The sequence below is a fragment of the Symphodus melops genome, assembly GCF_947650265.1.
Source record: "Symphodus melops genome assembly, chromosome: 16".
NCBI classification, from domain to species: domain Eukaryota; kingdom Metazoa; phylum Chordata; class Actinopteri; order Labriformes; family Labridae; genus Symphodus; species Symphodus melops.
The window spans coordinates 3,916,731-3,929,846 of NC_136706.1; the positions used below are offsets into that span (position 1 = coordinate 3,916,731).

The following is a 13,116-nucleotide window of genomic DNA, read 5'->3' on the forward strand; positions in this document are numbered from 1 at the left end:
ATGCTGATAATTACAGTATATAACACATCACATACTGTTTTGTTCCTTGCCCAGTAAACTTACTGACATGCATTCCTTTCTGTCTGTGTCTGTGATTTGATTCCTGCCCAGCATTGATGTAAAGTGTGAATTTCCAGTCTGACAGAATATGTCTTTTATGCACAGAAACATTTTCTGTTGTCATCGGTGAGAAGAATGTTAATGATGACAGCAGGTCCCTTTGCTTTGCTGAAATCAAAAAGTCAGACGAGGAGACTGAGAGCAGTGTAGTAATGAATTATGTATCTCTTTTCCAGTTTTACAAACTCTGAGCTGTAGATTGAAGGTATTTATAACACTTCAATTGCATTAAAAAGGAAACTGTAGATACATGAGATGTTTAGTGGAGGGGGCGGAGATTCGCCTGAGTACCATTGTTCTGTAAGAAAACAGAGGAAATTGGAAAGGAAGGTTTTGGGAAAGTGGAAATAGTCCCGAAAGGACTCTGAAATTATCCAAAGGACTTCAGGACTGTGAAAGGGGGACTGTAAAAATGAGATGGGTATGCTCTGGTAATTGAAATTTGTAGCACTGACATGCTGCAGTTTAGCCTCAGCGTTCGGGGAGTTGATGTTTTATGGGTCTCAGTTTTGAAGGTATTACCGCTGTGGGAGTTTATAAAAAAAAAAAAAAAAAAGAAGCAAGATAAAGACAAAGAAAATACACTGAAAGAGGAGGAAATGTGGTGGAGCGGTGAAATAGAAAAGACCTAGGGCCAGTTTTCCAAAGACTATTTCACCTTGTTTGAGACGTATTCTTCTGTGTGCTATTTATCAAACCTGAGCCCTAGCCTGGGAGCACAATTCACCTGCCATGGATCAAATACACTCACACAGCATCTGTCAACACACCTTTTCTTTTGTGTGATCAGCGAAACATTACTCTCCCCTTTCTGTGAAAGTATTTAAGGAGACATCATGCAAATGACTTGTTTTCCTCTGGCTTCATTAAGCTTGATACACATAATAGGTTTCTTTGCCACTACTGGAGGAGCAATACGACAAAATGCACATGGGGCCTGAGTGAGAGAGTCTTAAAGGCTGCAAAGTGTATCTTTAATTCTGTATATGAAGTCTTTGCATCAGATGAAGGGATTCATAGAACACGTACAGAATCATGTACAACACAATTCAGAAGTCAGACCTTCAGTCGGCTCAAGGCGGGAGGTGCGTTCAATTTCCTTGTAGGGCCAAAATACAGAGGTGTTATGAAGGAAAGTTGGCAATGAGTCCACAGACAGAATGTGAGAACTCCACAGCGAAATGTGCAAAGGAGCTGCACTGAAATACCGATGTATCTGAAACGGTAATTGGACTTGAGCTTCTGTAGTTCTTTTCTAGTCTTCTGACTCAAAAGTGCTTTTTACACCGCATGTCACACCCACACATTCACACCCACTCACACAGATGACAGCAGTTGCTACGGAAAGAGACTTATCCCAAACATACACATTTATATGCCGCTGCCCAAACTTGAGGTTAAGTTTCTTGCCAAATCGGACTTGGCTGCAGGAGCTGGGGATTGAACCCCATAACCTTCCAGTTAAGAGATGACCGACTGAGCCACAGCCGCCCCATACTCTACTGGTGAAGGAGAACCGCTACAGTCAAATGAAACTGTAATTAAAATGCTATTTGACTGGTCAATAAATGTAGTCTTATCGGTGCATACCGGCAATAAAATAGCCGATATGAATAGTCACTCAACAAGCTGGTGTTGATTTGTAGATTTGTCCACCAATTTATCGGTCAGGGTCTTAAAAAATGTCCTCAAAGAACATTACAAGAGATGTATCTGTGCAGTTATCAAACGTGAAATTGAATTTGATGTTCACTGAGCTGTTAATGCGCTGCCGCTCTCTCTTGATAATTCTTTTGCATTTAAGGCAGTGTCTATTTTGCAAATCTTTCCTTTTTTTTCACCGTAATGAAATTCAAGTGTGCATCTCAACTGAACCGATTAACAAACCTGAAAAGACTGAGATGAATTCAATTCTTTGTCATTGTGGACTTCTCTGACAGCGTCACAACAAAGCACAGAGACGGCAAGTGCGAATTACTGATTCGTGCAATTAGCTCGTGCCTTCGCAAATCAGGCCTTAATTCGATGCAGGTGGAAAGTGCAGATTTAATGGAAGGCTAATTTGTGCTGCGCTTTCATGTGTGTAAAGTCAGGCCCAGAGTGTAAATGGTACTGACATGGCGTGCATCTTCTGTGTATTAACATTCTATTTCCGTGGCACGCTGTTTATACTTGAGACCTTCAGAGTGGAGGATGTCCTTGCAAAGTGAGGACACTTTAGCCTGTCCTCATTTCATAGAGAGGCTTCTGAGGGGTTTAGGGTTGATGAACATATCCAAAAATAAGTTAGCAGATCGTTGCCAAGCTGAAAATATGATCCCAGCTTTAATTGAATTAACACTTCAGGAGTCATGTAACAGCACATCCTTGCCTCTTCTCACTCACTACCAGTCTCTGAAAGATTTTATAAATAACTTCCACAGTTGTAAAAAGCCTCAGTTACATCATATTCCCTTGTATACCTGAGTTCAACCTCTGATGACAGTGGGCCCTTTTTGAAATACAGCCGTTGTTGCTGGGTGACAGTATTTTAAAGACAGCACAAGCATAAAAAAAGCTTCACATCTTAGATTTAAAAAAAAAAAAAATTAAAAAAACCGTTAAAGTTTTCTTATTCCTTTCTCATATATGATGTTTATCTTGTGTATCTTTGTAAGAAGTATAGGGTATGGATTTCTAACCAAGGGTCTGAGCACCGAAGATTTAAGGCAGGATCCGTCGTTTTCTAAAACTAGCGTCATTTTTTTGAAACAGTTTATTTCTGGAAGCTGGCAATGTAGGATCAGACGCTGATCTTCAGAAAGGACTATTGAATTACTTGCACAGTTTGAGACGTTTGTCTGTTAATCAGAGGCACTTATTCCCCGCTATGAAAGTCTTTTCAAGGTCCAAATCAAATGTAAAGGCTGCTCGAAGAACACTGAGGGTTCTTGGTTGTCTTTATTTTAATAAGTAGTGTTCAAAGCTGAGATGCAGATATCTGGAATTTCAAGATTAGACCGAAGGCTGAACACACTGAAGGTAAATAGTGATTGGAGATCCTGAAAGAGGAAAAAAGCAGAGAGAAAAAAAAAAACTGCCTTTGAATGGTGCCTTTATTGGTGAGATAAAGATTGAGCCACACAATATTCAAAAGGGAACTGCAAATTTTTGAAAAGAAATTCCGAGTGAAATGAAGAAGAAAAATATCTTGTGGAGAAAGTTTGAACATGAACCGAAACTCTTGATTGTACGCAGATCTTCACACTCATTTTATGAATAGCACCTCGCATGAAAACATGTTGGCAAAGTGATGTGTAACAGTGCTTCAACAATTAAACCTTTTTCTATAGAGGTGTTAAAAGTGACATCTTTTTTTTCTCAGCAATGTGAATGTGTTGAGGCTGATCTGTGAATTTGTTGTTCTTTGATGTATTACCTCAACTTTCACTTTCTCTATCTCTCATTCTCAGTCTGTCTCTGCCTCCATCTGTCACCTCTCTGGGCATGTTCTAACACGATGCATAAATTCAGAACCAATTTTACACCACATTGCCTTGGCTCCACTCTCCAAATACCGCCAGAGTCTCGCGCTCCAAATCCAGCTCTCGACTCTCAACCTGTTTAAGTGCAGCCGACCAAAAGAATGACTACAGCTTTCCCTGGGCAATTTTACACAGGCTTAATAGAACTTTTAATCATGTCTAAAATCTTTATGGTGCGGGCCGATTTTTAGGACATAATGTTTATGAAGTGAGTAAAAGGGGGGCTTTTACTTGCAATGCTAGGCATTTGCTCAAGAATTATGACTGTGGCCAGTGAACAAGGAAGAGGAAATATGTTGCTCCATGGTTGGCAATAAAAGTTTTTTAATAAGAAAGGAATGAAGTGCAGAAGAAAAGAATCGATTACACGATGAATAAAAAACAGGCTGATGGAGCGTCCTCATGTTACCTCTTTGGATTATTTTTTTACCAGGCTGTATTACAGCTCCAGTGAGGAGTTTTTTCATGGTTACTAGGCAGACCAAAATGACTACTATTAGGCTACTAGCAGGATGTGATGTATGCTGAGAAAACACTGAAGAGGAGGAGATAACGAGACAAGAGGTTCTGCTGTGTCCACAGGGGGGCGTCAAAGTGGTCACAAACGGAATGTCATGATCTGTCCCAGTTTGTACCCTCCCACTTGTGTGTGTGTGTGTGTGTGTGTGTGTGTGTCTGCTCCTCCTGTGTCTCCTCGTCAGGTCTTGATTTGTTGCAGGTGTGGTCTCCAGGTGTAACTCCTCACAATCAGCCTCAGCATATAAACCGACTCTCTCCACCCAGTCGGGTCCGGATTATTCTGTTACGATTCACTAAATGGTGGACCCAGACGCACGACTCAGAGACAGTAAAAAAGTTTTTAACAACAAATTTAATTAAACACGAGGAGTGTAATGAGGGTGCAAGAAGTCCAAGTTCGTCCATGAACGATGCAGTAATCTATATCCAAGTGACAGTCCCGGTGAATCCAAAATCCCGAACGTGTGAGGCGAAACACAGATGAAAGGAACAGCTGACGACAGGTCGACGGGGGAGCAGGTGAGTCTTCGCAGGGAGCTGGTATGAATAAACACGAGGTGAGTACACGGGAGAACATCAAACAACAAGAATCCAAAAAATACACGAGACTGATCGGAGAACAATACCATGCTGATTAGACAATAATCCGGCGCCGACCGGGTGGAGAGAGTCGGTTTATATGCTGAGGCTGATTGTGAGGAGTTACACCTGGAGACCACACCTGCAACAACTCAAGACCTGACGAGGAGACACGGGAGGAGCAGACACACACACACACACACACACACACACACAAGGGGGAGGGTACAAACTGGACAGATCATGACACTGAAAGCTTGAAGAAGTGTCCTTATATGCTAAAGCTACGAGCTAAATACTATTTTAGTTGATCGCTTGCTTTCTGGGAGAATATGGTATATAAATAGCATGATGTCCTAGATTGTTCTTTTTTACCTTGTCTATAATTTTTTTTCCAAAACACTGGGTTTATTAGCGTCTATTTGCTTTGAAAGCGGCTGCAATGAGGAACTTTTTCAGTTTGTGTGATTTTGGTGCCCCCTTGTGGACTGTCGTTCTGTTTAAAACCCCAAAATATGCGACCATGTTTTCTCTCCACACTCAATTGTCTATATTCTTTAGGACCCTCTCAATGAGTTTCTCTTCCTGGTTAAATATAGGTTTAATAATACAATTCTTTAAAGAGAAAACCATACATGTTACTCTGACACTGCAGCAGATGTTTTTAGGCATTTAAAATGATAGTGTAGAAATTGTGAATTTGGTCGCTGTTGGCTCTTTTACGTTTGTCGGTCAAAGAGAGAAATTCAGTATCAATTTTAGTCTGAGTCACCTGATTCAGTCATTTAAAGCTCCTTAATTACTATAGAACAGACAGAAATATAAAATCATCACAACCTATTCATTCAATTGAAGTCACTTAAAAGTGTAGCCATGTCGTCATTCCTGTAAGGATCAACACTCTTCTTTGTCCCCATCACTACCAACTGTCCTAACGCATCATGTGAATGAGTATTGACTCACCTTACCAATTGGAAATGTTCTTCAACCATGCTTCCTTGTTTTAATTTGCTGTCAACAACTGAACCATTTTTGCTTAAGGGCTCCTTCATTGCCAAGAGAAAAGCATTGATTTTCCTTCTGTCCAATATCCCCTTTCCACCCTGGGAGATTAGGAAGTGTAATCACTGTGATCCTTGGGATTATACAAGCCAAATATATGTACAACCATGAGGAAATGAGACGCGATTTTATTAGCATAAATCCACTTTTTGGGTGCGATTGAGCCTAACGACCTCGTTTAAACGTGTAAAATATGCGTTATGAGAATTAAAACAAATGTGCATATTAAGCAGAATGTCCCTTGGAAACAGATTTTCTTTATATCAAGTTCAGAATGAAGTGCAAAGTCATCAACACTTGCGGGGTTATTTCAGATGACTTATTTATCCATCAGTGGCTTAACACTTTTAAAATCCCTGGCAATTATCACTTGCAGGCAGACCCTGCGCAGCCAGCAGGGATGTGTGTGTTTTGATGTTGCGGTGGCAAGGCTGCACAGACAAAGCCTCTTAACTTTCACGGCCTTGCTCTCGTCCTCACTCTGACTAAAGCACGGACGCGAACACACACAGGCACACATTCACGTCCCTCTGGGAATGGGACCCAATTTGATTAGTAAGCTGAGCTCCAGAGATTCGGTAATGATTGACAAATTAACAACACTGGCGGACACGTGAGTGCAAAAAAGGGAACGGGTGGAGAGGAGTGGAAAACATTACTTTCCAAATGGAGGCTAAATATAACCACACTAGAAGGGGCACAGCTATTACTTTGAAAGGGGTAGAGCAACTGTGAATTATGGAAAGACGCAAAATGGGTTAGATAATGAAGATAGGCCCTTGTCCGCGCATCATTTTAATCCAAGCCCAAGTTTCTCAGACTTATCCATTGCGAGTCGTTAGGCATGGTTAATGATTTTTCTTTTTTACTGGAACATGAAGCAGAGTATCATCAGCGTATTGGCAGAGACAAATGATTGGATATGGTGCAAAACGAGTGAAATATAAACATTCTAACAAACTGTTTTACCTCCGTCCATCAGGCGAAAGTTACCAGAGCATGTCTTCTAAATCAAGCAAAATGTTCAACAGTTTGTTCCCACTGGATGTCAGGATTCTAAACAAATTTTGTTGTAACTCATATTTAGTGATGAATAACCGTTGTACAGTATCATAGAGAATTTAATAGCACACGTTTGCTTTCATGTAGTTTTCTTCAGAGTTTTAAGGTATTGATTGCATGAACAAACTTACAGTTGCCATCTTTTCTTTCTGAACATTTTGATCTGAACTAACTTTAACCATTGATTTGTTCCTCCCTTATTTCTTCTTACATATTCTCTCATATCTTCTCACTGCCAGTAACTGGAGGCGTGTTTGGTCCTCAAGGAGAATCGGGGTCGGAGCCTGAAGATGACGGCCAAATGAAGTTTTACACAGAGCAGCACAGAGGACGAAGGCGCAGCAAAGGTGAGAGGAAATGCAGCTGTTCGTCCCTCCTTGAGTTATAAATGTGCTGCATTTGAAAGACATTAAGCTTCACAGGGGGGCAACCCACTTATCCCACTGCATGCTGGCTGAGAAGGCAATAAAGTAAAGATGGGAAATGCAACAAAACATTTCGAAAACAAATGAATTCAAGCCGTACACTGGTTGAATATGACCGTAAATAATAGAGGGGCAACCTATAGCTATGTGAAATGAGGCAAGACATCTTTGGAATTGTAAGCATAGCTGGAAAGAAGGAGTCGAGAACATTCCCGGTGGGGTCTTAAGTGATTTCAGTGGCACAGCTCAATGACACTCAAAGCAGATACATGAGCCGATGTAAATGGAGGGCTCAGTGATGAGCAAAGATGAGTCATATTACTGTGATAGGAAGCAAGATTTCAGCCTCTCGTACCACACTGTGATATGTGATATCGAGGGCTGTATGTGGATTTTGTATTTGTGTGTAAGTGAGTGTGAGACCAAGAGAAATTTGAAATAGAGAATTAGAATGTGGCCGTCCACTTGGGAGTTCACGCAGTGATTGAAAAATAATGGAAATCAATGTGTCCCTGTTATGTCCACTGCCTACACTAATACAGTACTTTGTCAGAGGAGAACAAGTCATGCCTCACATATTAATCTTCTTACAATTACTATTACAGCTCATAAATGTCTCATCCTTTTTGTGTTGGCAGTTAAAACTACTGTACCCCCTGATCCCACCTGTTTGGTCTCTTACATTTAAAATTTACTTTAGTGGCAAAGTTTGGAAGCAAGAAAATGTCCTTCATGTGCCTGCACATATTTTTTGGTTGGCTATTAAATGGACTTACAAGTGCCTCTTTATAACCTATAAAAGCAAACAAGACCATCAACATAATGAGGAACTATTGAACTATTTTGTCATTTATAATGCTTCCATCTTCTGCAGAGGGGAAGGTGTTGCATTAAGTGATTAACACCTGGGGAAAAAAATTTACAGGATTTATGTTTTATATTTTTCTGCTGAAAGAAAGTTGTATGTATTTCTTTAAAAAATATATATATAAAAAAATAAAAAGTGTGCAGAGAAGTATTGATTTGTCCACTGGGGGCTCCAAATTCAACACAAAGCAAATGTTCTGCACAGGAGCTTTAAATTCTGATTTACTGCTTAGTTTGTAATGTAAACTAAAATGTGGTCAAGTGGTGTTTTGGAAAACCTTAAACTAAGCTAAAACTTCTGAATGCAGCGGATATGATTGTTACATAACAGTAATGTTTGAATCAGTATTGGAAAGAAGATAAAAACACAAGCAATTTCCGAACATCTGCTCTACTCATGTGTCTTTATGTTCAGCTCTTTAAATTACTACACATACATTATATCAAACGTATTTAACTTGCTTCGAGGAATAAGGTGCAATTGAGATTAAAGCTCCTGGGATACGTTTTTTTATTGGTTACGAAACAGACGATTACGTTCACAAGAAATTATTATTGATGCCTTTATGACCTATTAAAGCAAACAAGACAATCAGCGAAGAGATTGATTATTTTTTAATTGTTCATTATGATGCCTGAAAAAGGTGCCGCGGGGTAGGTGTCAGTTAAAGCGGTAAACAGCACGCTACTGCTGAAACAGGAATTTAAAAAAAATAAAAAAATTCCAAAGCACAAAGGTTAATCATTTGTGATACATTCAACTGCTTCAAGAACTAAATATAAAAGATTACTTGTGCACGTTCCGGCCAAAATCAACAAATACAGAATATGTGCCACTTTGTCCACAGGGGGCGCCAAAAAATTACCGTAAATTCCGGACTATTGAGCGCACCTGGATATAAGCCGCACCGGCTAAAAATAAGTAAATAAATGTATTTGTACATATATAAGCCGCACTTGATTATAAGCCGCAGGTGTCCACGTTATAACAAGAGCTATTTACACAGAAAGACGTGACACAAAAACATTGTTTTAACTTTTAATTACCGTAAATACGTACTACCGGTAACATCCGCAAATATGAAGTCCTTTATCAAACAGTGTCTGTAACACGGCTGATGAAAAAGATTACCGTAATACATTTCACAAGAAAAAGTCCATCCATTCACTGGCTCAGAATGACTTCATTACTCACTTCCTCAGTGTCTTTTTCGTTGTCGCTGTCAGTTTCAACTTAACGTGCAGCAGCTCCATTAGCTTCTTTGACAGCCAGGTCGATCGCCTTTAACTTGAAAGCTGCATCATATGCATTTCTCTGTGTGTTTTCCATGAAGAGGGTGCGTGCATGAAGCGCAAAATGACTGATATTAAGATCCGATGTGACGAAGACAAATGTTTTTTGCGGCACAAGCTCATTGTCCCGCAAGAAAAATCCATAAATAAGCCGCGTCGTTGTAAAAGCCGCAGTGTTCAAACCGTGACCAAAAAGTAGCGGCTTATAGTCCGGAATTTACGGTATATAAACTAAGAGCCTCGTCACAGTGACTTTACTGTTGTATAGGGTCTTTAAAGTTTACAAAGGGGGTTTGTTTACTGGTTCATCGCCTAGTTTATTCAGACTTTTTGTAAAACGATGATATTGATCATAAGCCTCAATATATTTAAAAAATAAAATAAAATAAAAAACTCTGACTGACCTCAGAGTCTTCAACCACTCTCATACTGAATGATGTCCGCAAGGTAAGTGTTTGTTTAAAAAAAAAAAAAAAGACCTCACAGAGAATGGTTGACTGTTCACACACAAAAAAAAACAAAACAAACAAACAAACAAAAAAAACTGAAGGAACCGTGTCTGAACTGTCAGCTCTCACTGAGACTTTATTGAAAAAGCACATGAGCTGAGGACTGGGAGAGACATAAAACCCATAGGCGTGATCTGTGCAAAAGTTACAGCCCGTGTAAAAAGGGGTCGCTCTCTCTAAAAGATGTGTATAGAGAAATAAATGAAGGTGGACATTTTGACTTTACTCTCGTTGATGTTTTGTGTCTACATGACTTGCTCTGAGTGTTTCTGCGTGTATTCCTGCATGCTCTGAGTGTTTAGTTTGCAGCCATAAAGTGTTTGCAATCGTGAGTGTACATGCTTTTGTCTACTCAGTGGGCTTTTACTGTAATTGAGGGACCCCTTCACAAGCCCAGTGACACCATCCGAGCCCCAAAGGGATTAGCTGCACTGTCACTTTTGCTGTAGAAAGCTGTTGTTCCTGTCGCTTCCCAATACGTTTATATGTGACTCAGAACGCTTGGGACCTCTGTCCTGAATTTGACTTCTTGCTTTTGACCTTGAGCTGTATCTAACTGCTCTCTAGCTTTTTAAGTGAATGACTAACCTTTTCTCTAACTGGGAATATAGATGGTAACATTTGCTCTCTGTATTTTACTTTAGCACAGTACATATATTTTTTTTTTTTAAAGGTTTATTTTTGGCCTTTTGCCTTTATTGATAGGACAGTGGATAGAGAGGCCACAGGCCGGACGCGAACCCGGGCCGCCCGCGCGAGGAGCAAAGCCTCGCAACATGGTGCGCGCGCTGCCGCTGCGCTATCGGCGCCACCAAGCACAGTACATATTTAACATACAATACCTATTGTGTTATTTTTTTCTCTACGATCATTATATAACCCAATTTGTAATTCTTTTTTTCAAAATATTAAAAAATTTTGAACATTATTCATCTAAATGAAACATATTTACACAATTTTGAACTAAATCTCTCTATTGATTCGTGAGAGTGATAGTGCAGGCTGATCGTGCAGGCTGAATAGTGTGCAGCACTCTTCCAGGGGAAAAATGAAAATCCTTCTTTCAGAAGCCTACAGCTACCAAGACATTGTGATGTATGAGGTTTTTTTTTCCAGGTCAGAACAAAAACAGGAGTACATTTTTTTCCAGAGGTTCCACAGGGCCGATTCATTTCAAACTGTAAAATTCGAGTTCAAACTATTATATTTCTAAACGAACACTATCTCTACGTTTCCCCATATTACACCCTGGTAAACCTCCCTTCAAACACGCCGACTTCTCTCCCATGATAAATGGCACTAGACAGAGGTTAAGCGGCTAATTTCATTCTCTATATTCTGGCTTGGAAATGGGAGCCCCCGACAGAGCCAAAGGGCAACCAAAACAACTAATCTATAACCCTGTCAGTGGCAATACGATCATATATCACCCTGGCAAATTAATCTGGGCTGTTCTGCTGGAGCACAGGCATTCTAAGTCATATTTTACTCACTCGGGCCAAACTTGAATCTGGGTTGGATTCATAAATCAGAAGTTCAATTATCTGCCGTTTCAAGGATTTAACAGGGCTTAAAGGCTGCACTTTCAAAAAGGTATAGGCCCTAAGTAGAGGATTTAGATTTGTGTGTGTCCTCCTGTGGCTGTGCAAAGGTGGGAAATGTAGATGAAATGCATTCTTCATCATTTGGTGGAGACCCCGGTTAAAAACAAAAAAGCTTCTGTCAAGCTGTTCACCTTCATCTTGTGTTTTCTCTCTCTCTCTCTCTCCACCTTTAGGGCACCAACACAGTCCTCTGAATAAGGTCACCCTGACGCTGATCACCATCAGCACATGTGCCATTGCCATTGTCTATGCCACGCAGGATTCCTGCCCTCTCACCGTCAAGGTCACGCTCCACGTGCCGGAACATTTTGTCGCGGACGGTGAGTGCAACACAGTCATTAGACCATGGCAGAATATACAACTACAAGCCAGTGAGGAAAAAAAACAAAATCACCATACTCGCTCGTCTTCTTTGAGATGTTTTGTTTTGTTTTTGTACCCTTATTTCAGCTGTGCAAGATGAAACCCCCCTCAAGCTTTTATTTTTCAAGAAGGTAGCTATTTTGCAGGCCAGGAGAAGATGCTGGTGAAAAGAAATCAGAATAAAACTTACTGAAAGTTTATATATTCCTCACATAAATGGTAGACTTGTATCCAATATCTACCTTCTTCAGCCAAGGGCAACATCTTCCTGTGTGTTCGACAATGAATGTATATACTAGCTTGTGGAGCATGTTATTAATATGGCAATACTCCCTCATTACAGACTGTTTGTCTGTATTTTCCAGCCTTAATTGAATACAGTTGCCCTTCGGACAGTGCAATGCAGGGTTGACTGTTGCGTACAGTGGAAGTCGTGTTTTGTTGTTGTGAAGGAGAGCGAGTCAAGCTTTGACAGTTCCTCATGCTCTCTCTGTTTCTGTTCACAAATGTCTCGAAGTAACATTTCCATGCCCTGAATTGTGATTTGTGCTTTTCAATTTCAACACCTTTCAGAGTAAAAGCCCCCTCTTGCACAACTGACAAAGTACATAAGATCCACATTAACACAAGAAGATTCAAGCTGTGCGCCAGAGCCAAAAAATGTGCAAAGAAATCTGAAAAATAAATACAACGCCATGAAGGCTCCCAATGGAAAAATGTACAAAATCACAACAAACAGCTGAATGCCACTTGGAGCCATCAACGATAGATGTGACAGCATTCACAAAATGGGAATAATAACTGATCCATATTGGGTTTAAATTTCCTTTGAGGTTTGGAGTGTTGTTTTTTTATTTCAGTGAAAACTAGAAGCCATTGTGGTTCTGTTTCTTGAAGTAAGGAGGCTTTTATTCTATTAAATGTTACATGTTAAAGCTTGGTACAGCTTGAGACTTATTCCAGATAGGCTTTTTTAAATTAAATTAGTTTAAACTAGAAACGGTTTGACTCAAGTGATGACTAAAATGTAATGAGTTTCTATTGACTGACACTGGACTGTTGGTCCAAGGTCAAAAATGACTTGGCATTTTTTTTCTGAAGACTAAGACTGAATATAAATGATCTGCCATCACTGACAATGGTAATGATATAATTGTAAATTGTGTCTCTGCACTGTCCATATTCCATA

At 40.0% G+C, this 13,116-nt stretch overlaps 1 protein-coding gene across 1 annotated transcript in view; it reads left to right on the plus strand.

Annotated features, from left to right (window-relative positions):
- The window catches only part of astn2 (astrotactin 2), a 278,125-nt gene that overhangs the window by 123,541 nt on the left and 141,468 nt on the right, over positions 1–13,116 (plus strand). The window contains exons 5-6 of the mRNA XM_079363577.1: positions 7,106–7,213; positions 11,738–11,884. Coding sequence (XP_079219703.1) covers positions 7,106–7,213; positions 11,738–11,884 — 255 coding nt within the window. The remainder of the gene's footprint in view (positions 1–7,105; positions 7,214–11,737; positions 11,885–13,116) is intronic.